Raw genomic sequence first — 15,644 nt, 5'->3', positions numbered from 1 at the left:
GCTGGAGCTGGGCCTGGCTTATTAAACTGGATGCCATTATAGAGTTGAAAGGAACACTAAACACTTTCCCTCTTTCTCGCTTTTGCTGGCATATTGTAGAACAGATATACACTTTCTGCCTGTGGACAATGTAATAATGTGCAGTGTAGCCCAAAGATATTGTTTTGTTGTGTTGAACTTGACAGTAACACATGTGAGTGAGGGGGGTTATTACATGTTTTACTCAGTGAACGTTATCTTTGCACACATGTAGCCTTGTGCACTTGATCAAGGTCTATAGTGGCCACTATAATAGAGCAAAAATAGAATGCCTGTTTGTTTCATTCTATTTCTACTTTAAGATGTTTTTTTCCCCCCCAAGTGCAATATGTATGTGTGGTCACAAGCGTTCTATTATAAAGGCTGTCATGGCTAACTGTAATATCAGTGTATTGTTTTTTTTCTCTCAAGACTTGAGTGTCATTTGCAGTAAAGTCTAGGCAACAAATAACATTGGATTGCTTTCTTTACATTTTTTAGCTGTGTGTTAGGTTCACAGTAACCACATTTTATTTTACACACAGAGACTGATCATGTAGGTCATATTATTTGTTGTTTAATTAGTTAAAGCCTGCATTTCCCCCGAGCAGGGACTTTTTGCATGTTTCAATGCATCAACAAAAAAAGTATCACTAGTTTGCATCCCTGGCAACACATGATTTGTACATGTTATCTCAATAGAAAAAAGCAGTAGACTAAAAAAAGAACCTTGTAAACACACCACTTTCCCCCATAGTATTGATAGTTCCACCTCTATAACAAAACCTTGCCTTCTGTTGGTAACACCTGTGTTCCAGGGTGGATATCTCCGACACTCTGATGTATGTGTATGAGATGCTAGGAGCTGAGCTGCTCAGTAACCTGTATGAGAAACTAGGACGAATACTGACCAACACAGAACAAGCCTCGTCATGGCAGGTACAGTGTGTACACACACACACACACACACACTGAACACCCACGCACTGTCTGAAGCCGTTTGTCTCTTCCAGCATACAGAAGCGTTGTTATATGGGTTCCAGTCGATAGCGGAGACCATAGATGTCAACTACTCTGATGTCATCCCAGGCCTGATTGGACTCATCCCCAGAATTAGCATCAACAACGTCCAACTGGCCGACACCGTTATGTTCACTATAGGTATTGATACGGTCATAGCTGTCATTTCTTTGTGTCTTGTTCATCCAGGGAATCACAAGGAGAAAAAAAATTAGACAGGAAAAGTGTCAGGATACAACTAGCTGTCATGATTTGGGGCTGTACAAATGTTTGATGTATTAGAATAATTGATTATGCTTATGTTATATTAATAGAAGAGGATGGGTTATAAGGTCATTCACTCACTCAATGTGTGACTAAGACAGAACTCTGCAGGGGAGTGAAGGAGATAAGACTAGGTAAACATTCCACAATAAATCCACTTTGGGGGAAGGGGACATTTACTGCTAAGTGTAGCTAACAATAAAGGCCCTGTTTATACAGCTTTGTAGGCATGGTTTTGGTCCCAGGAGGAAAGGATGATGATGTAGGCAGTGACATCACCAGGGCATGACTTAGGGTTTAATAAAACCACTGGAGACCTTTTGTTGCATGCAGAACTTACTCAGGTAACGTGCGTGCTATGTTCCTGTTTGTCAACTTCTGTCTGCAATTGCATGAATAAAGGTTTTTGAATGATTTAATTAAAGATATTGTCATAATGCTAATTTCAACAATGAACCAATGATTGACAAAGGACGACCGACGTAAGGAACGAACCCTAACAAAAGCATCAGACTCCTTTGTTTGTCTCCTGTAGCGTACAGTGTTACTGTCTTAAATTCTTTCATCCACTGTGTTCCTCCCTCCCTGTAGGAGCTCTAGCAGAGTGGTTGGCAGACCACCCGGTTATGTTGAGTAGTGTTTTACCTCTGGTACTCCAGGCCTTGGGGAACCCAGACCTCTCCGTCTCCTCTGTCTCCACACTCAAGAAGATCTGCAGAGAATGCAAATTCGACCTGCCGCCCTACGCTACAAATATAGTGGCTGTATCACAGGTTTGTGTGTGCTGTATATCACATTTCATGTTTTATTACATTTGCGTCAATATAAATAATTCTACTGATACATCTGCTATCCTCTCTTCTTCACAGGAGGTGCTGATCAAGCAGATTCACAAGGTCAGTTCTAGTCCTGTCTGTAAATAATGCAAGCCAAAATCCCAATGTGCCAACTCACTGGACCCATTCTAAACATGTATAATGAAAGTCTGGGACAATGTCAAAATTCAAATAACTTTATTATCTGCGCATTTACCACGCAACTATGCAACAATGAGCGTATTCAATAAAATACAATTTAGCACAGGAAGTTTACACCAGACAATAGAATGAGTCAGCCCATTCTGTCATGAAAACAAAGAGCAAGGTTAGAGCTGGTGACAAGACTGATGGATGGCAGCTACAAACAGCACTTACACAAAGAGTCACATTATCTTTCAAAGGCCTAGAAATGTATAATGTTCTCTCTCCCTCCCTCTTCCTCTCTCTCTTCCTCCCTCTCCCCTCTTCCTCCTCCTCTCTCTTCCTCACTCTACCTCTCCTCCCTTCCTCTCTCCCACTTCAGACCAGTCAGTGTATGTGGCTGATGCAGGCCTTGGGCTTCCTGCTGTCTGCTCTGCCTGTGGAGGAGATACTGAGGAACCTGCACTCCCTCATTACACCCTACATACAGCAACTTGAGAAACTAGCGGATGAGACGGTACACACACACACACAACACACATTGTGGTAACTGTTAAAGTGGCATACTTTCTTCTCTATTGGACTGGGGCCATATGAACAGACCTTGTGTCTGCATGGATGCAACACTCTCTCTCTCCCGGTCTCTGTCTCTGTTGGACTGTGTCCATATGAACAGTTGAACATTTCTCTGTGGGACCAGATTGGCTTCATCACTAGACAATGGGCTACTGAATCACAGGGACATAAGACACACCCACTCTGACACAGCACACACACACACACACACCAGATTCTTACTTTATTAAATGTCACATCTAATGAATCTGGGCCTTCATATAGGAGCTAAAAATAGGGTTTTGACATTTTCTTAAAATAAGGAGCTGACATTAACTAAAAATAAGGATGTGACATTATCAGTGTTGAATTAGTCTCTCTTCCCTGATCTATTGTTCTGGAGTCAGCAGAGACCTGAGTGTCTGGGTGAAAAGAGATGTCAGTTCAAATGAAGAGTTTCATCTCGCTCTCTCTCGCTTTCTCTCTCTCGCTTTCTCTCTCTCTCTCGCTCTCTCTCAATTCAAGGGGCTTTATTGACATGGGAAATATATGTTAACATTGCCAAAGCATGTGAAGTAGATAATATACAAAAGTGTTATAAACGATAACAATGAACAGTAAACATTACACTCACAGAAGTTCCAAAATAATAAAGACATTACACATGTCGTATTATGTACAGTTGAAGTCAAAGTTTACATACACTTAGGTTGGAGTCATTAAAATTTGGTTTTCAACCACTCCACAAATGTCTTGTTAACAAATTATAGTTTTGGCAAGTCGGTTAGGACATCTACTTTGCGCATGACACAAGTAATTTTTCCAACAATTGTTTACAGACAGATTATTTCACTTATGATTCACTGCATCACAATTCCAGTGGGTCAGAAGTTTACAAACACTAAGTTGACTGTGCCTTTAAACATCTTGGAAAGTTCCAGAAAATTGTCATTGCTTTAGAAGCTTCTGACAGGCTCATTGACATAATTTGAGTCAATTGGAGGTGTACCTGTGGATGTATTTGAAGGCCTACCTTCAAACTCAGTGCCTCTTTGCTTGACATGGGAAAATCAAAATAAATCATCCAAGACCTCAGAAGAAAAATTGTAGACCTCCAGAAGTCTGGTTCATCATTGGGAGCCATTTCCAAACGCCTGAAGGTACCACGTTCATCTGTACAAACAATAGTACGCAAGTATAAACACCATGGGACAACGCAGCCGTCATACCGCTCAAGAAGGAGACGCGTTCTGTCTCCTAGAGATGAACGTACTTTGGTGGCCATGCTATACTCACTGAGTTTGTACATCGTCAAAGCTTTCTTTAAGTTTGGGTCAGTCAGTGGTCAGGTATTTTGCCACTGTGTACTCTCTGTTTAGGGCCAAATAGGATTCTAGTTTGCTATGTTTTTTTGTGAATTCTTTCCAATGTGTCAAGCAATTATCTTTTTGATTTCTCATGATTTGGTTGGGCCTAATTGTGTTGCTATCCTGGGGCTCTGTGGGGTGTGTTTGTGAACAGAGCCCCAGGACCAGCTTGCTTAGGGTACTCTTCTCCAGATTAATCTCTCTGTAGGTGACGGCTTTGTTATGGAAGGTTTGGGAATCGCTTCCTTTTAGGTGGTTGTAGAATTGAACGTCTCTTTTCTGGATTTGTATAATTAGTGGGTATCGACCTAATTCTGCTCTGCATGCATTATTTGGTGTTTTACGTTGTAGACTGAGGATATTTTTGCCGTATTCTCCATGCAGAGTCTCAATTTGGTGTTTGTGAATTCTTGGTTGGTAGCGGACCCCAGACTTCACAACCATAAAGGGCAATGGGTTCTATAACTGATTCAAATATTTTTAGCCAGGTCCTAATTGGTATGTTGAACTTTATGTTCCTTTTGATGACATAGAATGCCCTTCTTGCCTTGTCTCTCAGATCGTTCACAGATTTGTGGAAGTTACCTGTGGCGCTGATGTTTAGGCCAAGGTATGTATAGTTTTTTGTGTGCTCTGGGGCAACGGTGTCAAGATGGAATTTGTGGTCTTGGCGACTGGACCTTTTTTGGAAGAATATTATTTTGGACTTAATGAGATTACTGTCAGGGCCCAGGTCTGGCAGAATATCTAGGTGCTGCTGTTGGCCCTCCCTGGTTGTTGACAGAAGCACCAGATCATCAGCAAACGGTAGACATTTGACTTCAAATTCTAGTAGGGTGAGGCCGGGTGTTCTAAGATTTGTATTTGATCATGTATATGTTTTTGCTGTTTGTTCTTTGTTATAGAGCCAAAAAGATTGGAGAAGTGGTTTACCCATATATCTCAATTTTGGATAGATAGTTCTTCATGTTGTTGTTTGTGTAGTGTTTTCCAATTTTCCCAGAAGTGGTTAGTCTATGGATTATTCAATTACATTGAGCTTTCTGTTTTAAATTTTTAGATTCGATAGGGAATCTGAGGTCAAATATACTGTTAAGGTTTTCTACTGCCAGGTTTACACCTTCACTATCACAGTATAACGTTTTGTCCAGGAAGTTGTCTAAAAGGGATTGAATTTGTTGTTGCCTAATTGTTTTTTGGTAGGTTTCCACACTACATTCCTTCCATCTATAGCATTTCTTAATATTACTCAGTTCCTTTGGCTTTGATGCCTCATGATTGAGTATTGCACTGTTAAAGTAGTGTGTGATTTTGCTGTGGTCTGATAGGGGTGTCAGTGGGCTGCCTGTGAACGCTCTGAGAGAGTCTGGGTTGAGGTCAGTGATAAAGTAGGCTACAGTACTACTGCCAAGAGATGAGCTATAGGTGTACCAACCATGGGAGTACCCTAGAAGCCTACAATTGACTATGTATATGCCCAGCATGCAACAGACCTGCAGGAGTTGTGACCCGTTTTTGTTGGTTATGTTGTCATAGTTGTGCCTAGGGGGGGGGGGAATGCTGTCACCTCCTCTCTGCCTCTCCTCTCGCTGCTGGTCACACTCCCTCTCTGCCTCTCCTCTCGCTGCCTGACTCTCTCGTTCTCCTCTCTGCCTCTCCTCTCGCTGCCTGTCTCACTCTCTCTCGCTCTCTTCTCTGCATGTCCTCTCGCTGCCTGACTCTCTCTCTCTCCTCTCTGCCTTCTTTCTCCTCTCTGCCTGTCTCTCTCTGCCTCTCCTCTCGCTGCTTGTCTCTCTCTCTCCTCTCTGCCTCTTGCTGCCTTGCTGCCTCTCCTCTCGCTGCCTCTCCTCTCACTGCCTCTCTCTCTCTCCTCTCGCTGCATCTCTCTCCCTCCTCTCTGCCTCTCTTCTCGCTGTCTCTCACCTCTCTGCCTCTCCTCTCGCTGTCTTTCTCCTCTGCCTCCTCTCGCTCTCCACTCTGCCTCTCCTTCTCTTGCTGCCTCTCTCTCTCGCTGCCTCTCTCCTTTCTCTGCCTCTCTCGCTATCTTTCTCTCTCTGCCTTCTCTCGTTATCTTTCTCTGCTCTGCCTCTGCTCTCGCTGCCTGTCTCTTTCTCTCCCTCTCCCCTTTCTACCTGTCTGGTTGTGTGATTTATAGCCATGACGTCAGACTAGGGAATCAGGTTGTCTGTGCAGCCTGACAAACACTGGCACCTTGAGGCAAGAGGTGAAACTGCACATCCACTATATTGTAAGCTACAGTACAACCATTGTCTGTTTTTATGCATTTAGGGTGGCATTCTGACTTAAGATCTGGACACTCGACTCAAATTTTCACCCATTGACGTCTGTGAATGATTTGGGTATAAGTCCAAGTTGCACACACCTATCTCAATTCTGAAGTGTGTGTGTGTGTTCAGTAGCAACATTGCTCAATAAGCGAAGGGATTCAGCCCAGCTGCATTACACCTCCCTTGTACGCCACAGTTCCGTTGTCATGGATACAGAGCGGTGATTAAATCGGTACTAACAAAGCTTTAATTAGTGTTGTCACCCTGGAGAGCGTGTGTCTGAAATCTGCAGAAAGAAGAGGCCATCAACTGACTGACGCACCCAAAATCATCTCTTCTCTCTTTCACTTCTTTAGAAGAAGTTCTGTCCTTTTCACTTCATCCCTCTCTCTTTCATGTTCTTTCACAGTCTCTCTTTTTGTTTCACTTGTTAAGACATGGCAAATCTTGTTTGTCTGTCTCCTGAAGCTAATGACTTACTTCCTCGTCTTTCTCTCCCTCCCTCATCCCTCTCTCCAGCCCAACCCGTCCAATAAACTAGCGATAATCCACATCCTGGGTCTGTTATCTAATCTCTTCACTACGCTGGACATCAGCAAGCAGGAGGACGAATCAGGAGAGGGCACAGCGCCACCTGTCAAAACAGCCCCGCCACCACCAGGACCTAACCCGGTGAGAGACATCACCATCAACACCCAGGCACATGCCAGCTCAGTGGGAGTGTTTAGCGTTGTCTAGGTTACTCAAACTAACCGGTGTGTGTTCTAGGTGGTGGTGGTCCTACAGCAGGTCTTTGCTCTCATTCAGACGGTCCTCAGCAAGTGGCTCAACGACTCTCAGGTGGTGGAGGTGAGACAAGCACACACTGGACAGACCTATAGTGATGTTTTAATATCTGAAGCATAAAAAAATCTGACCTGAATAAGCTGAAAATGAACAGTTTCACTCTCCCCTATTTCCCTCCCTCCTCCCAGGCCGTATGTGCTATCTTTGAGAAGTCGGTGAGGACTCTCCTCCATGACTTTGCCCCCATGGTGTCTCAGCTCAGTGAGATGCTAGGACAGATGTACAGTACCATACCACAAGCTTCAGCACTGGACCTCACACGACAGGTACACACACACACACGCTTGAACACACTCACGCCAACACAATACACACGCATCAGAGGCACACACACACAAACACCTTAACCAGTGTGAAACCATCTGTGGTTGTATTTGACAGATGGTCCATATATTTGCCAGTGAGACGGACAACTTCCCTCCCATCAAGGCTCTATTTGAGCTGGTTACCTCGGTAACACTCTCCATCTTCCAGCAAGGTAGGGGGTCCTGCAGGGGAGGGGTGTGAAAAATGTCTGTTTTTCTTTTGGGTGATTTTGATTGACAGGAAACCTGCACACACCTGCTTTCAGCAGCAGGGGAAATGCAATGGATGCATCTCAGTAGTCTAAAGTCATTGTCTCCTCTCCTTGGAGCTGGACAGTTGAAAACACCTATTGCATCATATTGCAGTGTTTTTAGATGAGTGCAGATGAAGGGGAGGCAATGAGGAGAGGAAGTCACGTTAGATTATTGATATGCATCCTCTGTCCTCCTGTGCTGCTATGGAGAATTAGAAAAGAAAAAGCATTAGAAGGAAGTTCTGTTTTTCACACTGACATTATCCAGTGGTTGTTATCTGAATACTGTCCAGCCCTCTCTTCTCCCTTTTTAGTTGTCCTCTCATTCCCTACTCCCCCTCTTCTGCTTTGACTGTGTTTGATTGATAATGGCTGCCTCTCCTGCTTTCTTGAACTCTTTCTTTCTGAGCAGGTGACCTTAAATGTTACACTGTGGCCTGTATCTTATACAGTATGGTGCAACGTTACAGAATGTTGTTGCAGAACAACATTCATATAGAAATGTATTGTGTAGAATAGACAGCCCTCTCGGTTTTACAGAACGGAATTGTGTGTGCTCTATACATTGCATTTCTATCTGGGTTGCACCCCACTGAATAAGCCTGTAAGGTTGGGTCTTGGGTCTTGTTTGGAGTCTGGGAACAGTGAAGGGAATGGTTGCCTCCCAAGTGTTCACCTTTTGGGGGGTGGGTGGGGGTAGGGGTCAGGGGTTCTATTGACCCAATCCCAAATCGACCCCCAGCCCCTACCCCCTTGGCACATGGATGGTTGTAAGCCACACAGAAAAATATCATATTGCCTATCGTATGACATTGCAAGCCACTAGGGTGTATAGTCTAGGAGAGATGCATAGGGGCTAGTCCAGGGGAAGGGGGTAGAGGCAAGGGGTTGATTTGTGACTGGACGCCCCTTTTTCTCTGAAGCGTCACAGAGGTGCCTCCTGGGTTCCCCACTCCAAACCCACTTTTGTTATTTTTAGGTTTGTTCCTTCTCTCGTTACTTTCTTTTTATCTCCAAATGGAACCCATGTTTTCTCTCTCTACCTGTTTTCTGTTCGTTCAACCGCTCCTGTTTTTCTGAGACTCTTCCAAAGCTTCACACGCCCCTCCTCCCTCTCTCTCCCCCTTTGTTTGTTCTTTACTCACGTGTGACAATTATTTCAATGAGATCTTTTCTGTTCTCTTTTCTTTCCACATGACTGTTGAATCGGTTGAGTTGCTGTTTGTATATTATTATTATTATTCTCTTTATGATTTGTTAAGTTTCATCTTTATTATATTTTAGGACCCAGGGATCATCCTGATATTGTTGATTCATTTATGCAACTCCAAGCTCAGGTGTGTTTTTGGTTTCTTATTTCATTCACTTTGGGTTTCTCAATCTCTCTCTCTCTCTCTGTCTCTCTCTCTCGCTGTCTCTCTCTTTCTTTCTCTCTCTCGCTGTCTCTCTCACTGTCTCTTTGTCCCTCTCACTTGTCTCTCTCTCTCTCTCTCTCTCTCTCTCGTTATCTCTAGCTCTCTCTCTTCTCTCTTTCTGTTTGTTAAAAAGGGTCCTAGGGCGACCCATCATAATGGCAGGGCAGAGAATGGACAGTAGGTGGCGCTATTGAAGGACCGACTGTCTTCTTCAATACTCAGGGCTCTAACCAGAAGCTACACCTTTGTCTGAAGATGAGGGAGTTCGGTTCAGAGTTCACCAAGGTCATGTCCAGTAGGCAAAAAACAAGAGAATGTTTTGAAAGGAGGAGGGACAAACTAAACATGTCCAATAAGAAACATTTTCATGTTCAGTTGTCCTACTGAACACGACCCTGGGATATAGTTCTAGAGGTCGACCGATTATGATTTTTCAACGCCGATACCGATTATTGGAGGACCTAAAAAAGCCGATACCGATTAATCGGACGATTTGTTTTATTTTTTTATTTTGAGTAATAATTGTAATAATGACAATTACAACAATACTGAATGAACACTTATTTTAACTTAATATAATACATCAAAATCAATTTAGCCTCAAATAAATAATGAAACATGTTCAATTTGGTTTAAATAATACAAAAACAAAGTGTTGGAGAAGAAAGTAAAAGTGCAAAATGTGCCATGTAAGAAAGCTAACGTTTAAGTTCCTTGCTCAGAACATGAGAACATATGAAAGCTGGTGGTTCCTTTTAACATGAGTCTTCAATATTCCCAGGTAAGAAGTTTTAGGTTGTAGTTATTATAGGACTATTTCTCTCTATGCGATTTGTATTTCATATACCTTTGACTATTGGATGTTCTTATAGGCACTTTAGTATTGCCAGTGTAACAGCATAGCTTCCGTCCCTCTCCTCGCTCCTACCTGGGCTCGAACCAGGAACACAACAGCCACCCTCGAAGCATCGTTACCCATCGCCCCACAAAAGCCGCGGCCCTTGCAGAGCAAGGGGAACAACTACTCCAAGTCTCAGAGCGAGTGACGTTTGAAACGCTATTAGCGCACACCCCGCTAACTAGCTAGCCTTTTCACATCGGTTACACCAGCCTAATCTCGGGAAGTCATAAACAGCGCAATGCTTGAAGCATTGCGAAGAGCTGCTGGCAAAACTCACGAAATGCTTATGAGCCTGCTGGTGCCTACCATCGCTCAGTCAGACTCCTCCTACAAATCATAGACTTAATTATAACATAATAACACACATAAATACGAGCCTTAGGTCATTAATATGGTCGAATCCATAAACTATCATCTAGAAAAACAAAAAGTTTATTCTTTCAGTGAAATACGGAACCGTTCCTTCCGTATTTTATCTAACGGTGTTATCCATAAGTCTAAATATTGCTGTTACATTGTACAACCTTCAATGTTATGTCATAATTACGTAACGAGCCAGGCGGCCCAAACTGTTGCATATACCCTGACTCTGCGTGCAATGAACGCAAGAGAAGTGACACAATTTCACCTGGTTAATATTGCCTGCTAACCTGGATTTCTTTTAGCTAAATATGCAGGTTTAAAAATATATACTTCTGTGTATTGATTTTAAGAAAGGCATTGATGTTTATGGTTAGGTACACGTTGGAGCAACGACAGTCCTTTTTTGCGAATGCGCACCGCATCAATTATATGCAACGCAGGACACGCTAGATAAACTAGTAATATCATCAACCATGTGTAGTTAACTAGTGATTATGATTGATTGTTTTTTTATAAGATAAGTTTATTGCTAGCTAGCAACTTACCGTAGCTTCTTACTGCATTCGCATAACAGGCAGGCTCTTCTTGGAATGCAATGTAAAGCATGTGGTTAGAGCGTTGGACTAGTTAACCGTAAGGTTGCAAGATTGAATCACCGAGTTGACAAGGTACAAATCTGTTGTTCTGCCCCTGAACAGGCAGTTAACCCACTGTTCCTAGGCCGTCATTGAAAATAAGAATGTGTTCTTAACTGACTTGCCTAGTTAAATAAAGGTGTTAAAAAAATTTAAATGGCCAAATCGGTGTCCAAAAATACAGATTTCCGATTGTTATGAAAACTTGAAATCGGCCCTAATTAATCGGCCATTCCGATTAATTGGTCGACCTCTATGTAGTTCCCAGTGACCTCACTGGTTAGAATCCCAGAGCCACGCCCCTTTTCTGATGTAATTCCAGCCCAGTGCCAATCAAAGCCCAAATTAATTAATATTCCATTAATTAATCAATTCAGGTGAATTGGTTGCCCTCTTTTTTATTTATTTTTGTCTTCCTTCTACATTCTTCTTCCTTTAATCTTTGGATAGATCTGATCTCTTCTCCTCTTCCCTCTGTCCCCCTCTCCTCCTCCATCCTGAATGAGTTACTTACAGTATCAGTTGTATTTATCCGTACATGTACTTTACTTACTTATGTTGCATATTCAATCCAACCAGGCCAAAAAAGGGAGGAAAAAATAGTGTATCAGAATGAAATTGATACAAAAGCTACAGAACCATCATTGCCTTTAGTTTGACTTAAGTTTGGAATAATTTTCTATTTTTGTTTTTCTCCAGTTTGTTTGCCGAGTTTGCATTGGTGCAGAGTTGTGTACTTTACTCTATGAATGGTAGTTTGTCGTAGGGAGAGTGGAGTAGTCTAGCCTGGTAGCTTCATCTGTTTACCTGCTATAGACAACTCCTTTAGCCCAACTCACATTAACTCCCCCTCAAGGATTTAAAAACATTGGATTGGTGTAAGAAACACTTTGTCTACACCAATCCAATGCTGTTAAATCCCAGATGGGTAGTGAACGAGATCACACATCAGGGAGAATCAGAATTTGCCTCTGTTGTTCAGCTCGGACTACAAGTTGTTCCTGACCTTGTGGGTAAACAGCTGAACATGGCAATGACAAGGGAGTTGTCTAAAGCAGACAGTTCTGTCTACGAGGCTAGAAGAGTGTGGGGGGGGGGGGGGCAGAGAGAGGGTGTACCCATGGAGTAGGGGCACAGACTCCTGCCCTGTGTCATGCCTCTGTCTGCCTCCTACTGTAGGCCCTCAAACGGAAGCCAGATCTCTTCTTGTCTGAGAGTCTTGACGTGAAAGCTGTGTTCCATTGTGGTAAGTGTGTGTCTCTTTGCTTCCAACAAGCACACTGATCATTGTGTGTGTGTTGCCGCGTCCCTTTTAACACGCACACTGTAAAACTGTTAGAAAGTGTTTAAAGGTCAACTGCCCCTTAGAACCAACTTCTCTGGATTTAAATGGCCTATGTGTCATGGATGTGAGTTAGAAACATTCATTCTAGTGTCAAAATTGACTTCAAAGTGTAAATCGGATAAATTTGGACATAAAGTCAGTCTCGTCCAAAACTGAATTTTGTAAGGGAGTTTGTCACGAGTTACTGGGAGGGTTTACGATCATGTTTACTTGCCCAGTGCTCACTAACATGAGAGAAGCAACTGTGCTAATTAAGCTCTATCTTAATGCTGCACGCACTCTATCCAATCACAGCATCCAGAACCTCCAGACAGTGAGACAGACCTGTCCTTTATGCAGCGTATCAGACTGATGTTTGATAGTGTTAATCACGCAAGTCTGCCACTTTTGGGGCAAAATTAGAATTGAGATGATCAGAGCGCACTTGTATCATAACTGCAACCTGTCAATATTCCAAAATCCATTTGCGAGCATCTTGTGTCCCCCGCGACCTGCTTTGTAACATGATTCCCTATGAAACACTGCCAGATAGACACTGGTAATAGGGAGAAAAGTTTCAAAAACACAACAGCACTGAAGTACACACATTGCCACTCACCTGTGGTGAGCACAGAGTTGGAACTTAGCTAGCAAGTGATTTTGGGCACTGATGAACAATGTGTAGCTTGTACTTTATTTACGATAGTTTCACAGCTTGCAGATTATGAAGTTGTAGACATGTTATCGTTCTCAGAAAAAAAGTTACTTGCGAAATACTGTACCAAACACCTTAGCGAGATGTAAAATTGACTAAGTTCTCTGCAAAAACTTCTAAATTAATTACAGATTTCTTGATTTATCTTAGATTAATTCTGACAATTGATAGGAAGTGACTATTTTGAGGAAGACGCTATGTTGTTGCTACGCTGACTCAGGAGGGACAAACAACAGTACCTGCCAGGGTAGGAGATAATAACACACCCAGATCAAACCACACCACCAAGATCACTCTCGTTTGTCTTCAGTCATGGCCACTTAATGAGCAATCTTTCAAACGAGGCCAAATCAGGAAGTGCAGTCGCCCTTTAAATAGTTTAAATAGTATAGCTTTTGTATTTTTATGTTTCTTTAATGCCCCCCCCTCCTCTCTCTCCTGTAGGAGTACTGTCACTCAAATTCCCAGAGGCTCCAACAGTGAAGTCTACCTGCTTGTTCTTTGTGAGTATACACACACACACACGCCCCTCTGTATTTATTTGGACAGTAAAGCTAAACATTTTTTATTTTGCTCTATACTCTAGCATTTTGGATTTGAGATCAAATGTATTTTAGTAAAGAATGTCATCTTGTATTTGAGGGTATTTTAATATCTGTTTTGCTGTTTAGAAATGAAAGAACTTTATGTAAAGTAAACTGCAAATGCATCCAACAAGTTTGTAGTCACAAGCTTGATGTAGTCATTACGTGCTAGGAATATGGGACCAAATACTAAACTTTTGACTACATTAATACACTATAAGTGAATATGTACAAATACTTATGACACCTTCAAATGGTGGGACTAGATATGCAGGAAAATACCCTCAAATAAAAGGTGACATTCTGGACTTTTGCCTAATTTGATGTTGGAGTATAGTGCCATGGTTTTAGCTTTACTGTCCAAATAAATACAGAGGGAACTATATGTTTTTGTATAACCAAGGTGGATCTTGTTGAAATGTGTTCTTAGTTTTGTGGTTCTCTCTGATTGTCCCTGTGTGTGTGCCGTAGACTGAGTTGTTGCCCCGTTGCTCAGATGTGCCCCCAGTGGCCCGAGTGGTGCAGGAGGATGGAAAACTACTGCTGCAGGCTGTACTAGAGGTAAACCTACATGCATCCTCGCTAATGTATTTTAGATGTCCTACTGTATACTGAAACATATCACCTTATTGACTGGTCTTTCCTCTCTCTCCAGGCAATCGGGGGAGGTTCATCTCGTAGTCTGATGGACCAGTTTGCTGAGGTGCTGTTCAGTCTCAATAAGCACTGTTTCCCTCTTCTCACTGTGTGGCTGAAAGAGGCGCTGCAGGCAGCAGGCTTCCCCTCCACTAGGGTCACCACAGAACAGAAGGACACCTTCACCCAACAGATACTCAGGTACCACACACACGTACTTGCTCACTCACCTAGGCAATGCTGCTGTTAGCTTTTCTTTCTGTGTCTGACCCCATATCTCTCCTCCCGCTCTCCCTCTAGAGAGCGAGTCAATAAGCGGAGGGTGAAGGACATAGTAAAGGAGTTTACCCTAGTCTGCAGAGGGCTTCACGGGACCGAGTACGCCGCTGAATACTGACCCTGACCTTGCCACGACTTCCCCAGGCTGGATGGCACGGTACCACAGTACCCACAAACCCCTCAACACTGGAGTTTTCCTTGGACGATTGAAACTAGACCCTCCCCCTAGAACAGAAAACAGCTCCCCATACAGGCCAACCATTAGACAAATGGTGCTCTATCACACCACTCAACGGTCTGACGAAGGCTGCTCTCCTTCTTTCCTCTCTTTCCCCCTGTCTCTCTTTCTCTCCTTCCCTTTTGTGACTTCAACTCCCAGCATGCCCTCTCTTCACCCTCTTTCTCTCCTTTCTCTCTCTGTTGTTGCATTGGGATCATCTGTGGCTCAGAGGCTGTTTCCCTGATGTTTCCTGGTTGTTTAGCATCTGAGATGATAGTGGTACTGTACCTGCTGTCCGTAGCTAGCTAGTTTACCTTTGTATCTTTGGAAAGAAAACTAAATAAATATACATTACCAGTCAAAAGTTTGGACACACCTACTCATTCAAGGTTTTCTTTATTTTTACTATTTTCTGCATTGTAGATTAATAATGAAGACATCAAAACTATGAAATAACACATATATAGAATTATATAGTAACCAAAAAAGTGTTAACCAAATCAAAATATATTTTATATTTGAGATTCTTCAAAGTAGCCACCCTTTGCGTTGATGACAAATTTGCACACTCTTGGCATTCTCTCAACCAGCTTCGCCTGTAATGCTTTTCCAAAAGTCTTGAAGGAGTTCCCACATGCTGAGCACTTGTTGGCTGCTTTTCCTTCACTCTGCGATCCAACTCATCCCAAACCATCT

At 42.7% G+C, this 15,644-nt stretch overlaps 1 protein-coding gene across 2 annotated transcripts in view; it reads left to right on the top strand.

The window, feature by feature from the left end:
- Positions 1 to 15,323, top strand: part of ipo13b (importin 13b) — a 48,563-nt gene extending 33,240 nt beyond the window's left edge. For both annotated transcript variants that reach the window (XM_029632841.2, XM_029632842.2), the window contains 15 exons: positions 837 to 957; positions 1,032 to 1,179; positions 1,894 to 2,075; positions 2,172 to 2,198; positions 2,644 to 2,778; positions 6,991 to 7,143; positions 7,240 to 7,320; positions 7,446 to 7,583; positions 7,699 to 7,795; positions 9,161 to 9,213; positions 12,370 to 12,436; positions 13,674 to 13,732; positions 14,285 to 14,374; positions 14,469 to 14,650; positions 14,750 to 15,323. In XM_029632841.2, coding sequence (XP_029488701.1) covers positions 837 to 957; positions 1,032 to 1,179; positions 1,894 to 2,075; positions 2,172 to 2,198; positions 2,644 to 2,778; positions 6,991 to 7,143; positions 7,240 to 7,320; positions 7,446 to 7,583; positions 7,699 to 7,795; positions 9,161 to 9,213; positions 12,370 to 12,436; positions 13,674 to 13,732; positions 14,285 to 14,374; positions 14,469 to 14,650; positions 14,750 to 14,846 — 1,630 coding nt within the window. In that variant the 3' untranslated portion in view covers positions 14,847 to 15,323. The remainder of the gene's footprint in view (positions 1 to 836; positions 958 to 1,031; positions 1,180 to 1,893; positions 2,076 to 2,171; positions 2,199 to 2,643; positions 2,779 to 6,990; positions 7,144 to 7,239; positions 7,321 to 7,445; positions 7,584 to 7,698; positions 7,796 to 9,160; positions 9,214 to 12,369; positions 12,437 to 13,673; positions 13,733 to 14,284; positions 14,375 to 14,468; positions 14,651 to 14,749) is intronic.
- The last annotated feature ends 321 nt before the right edge of the window (positions 15,324 to 15,644 follow it).

Source organism: Oncorhynchus nerka, linkage group LG24 (assembly GCF_034236695.1).
Source record: "Oncorhynchus nerka isolate Pitt River linkage group LG24, Oner_Uvic_2.0, whole genome shotgun sequence".
NCBI classification, from domain to species: Eukaryota; Metazoa; Chordata; class Actinopteri; order Salmoniformes; family Salmonidae; genus Oncorhynchus; species Oncorhynchus nerka.
The sequence above is the reverse complement of the archived record's forward strand: the minus strand, read 5'-3'. Positions and strand labels throughout refer to the sequence as shown.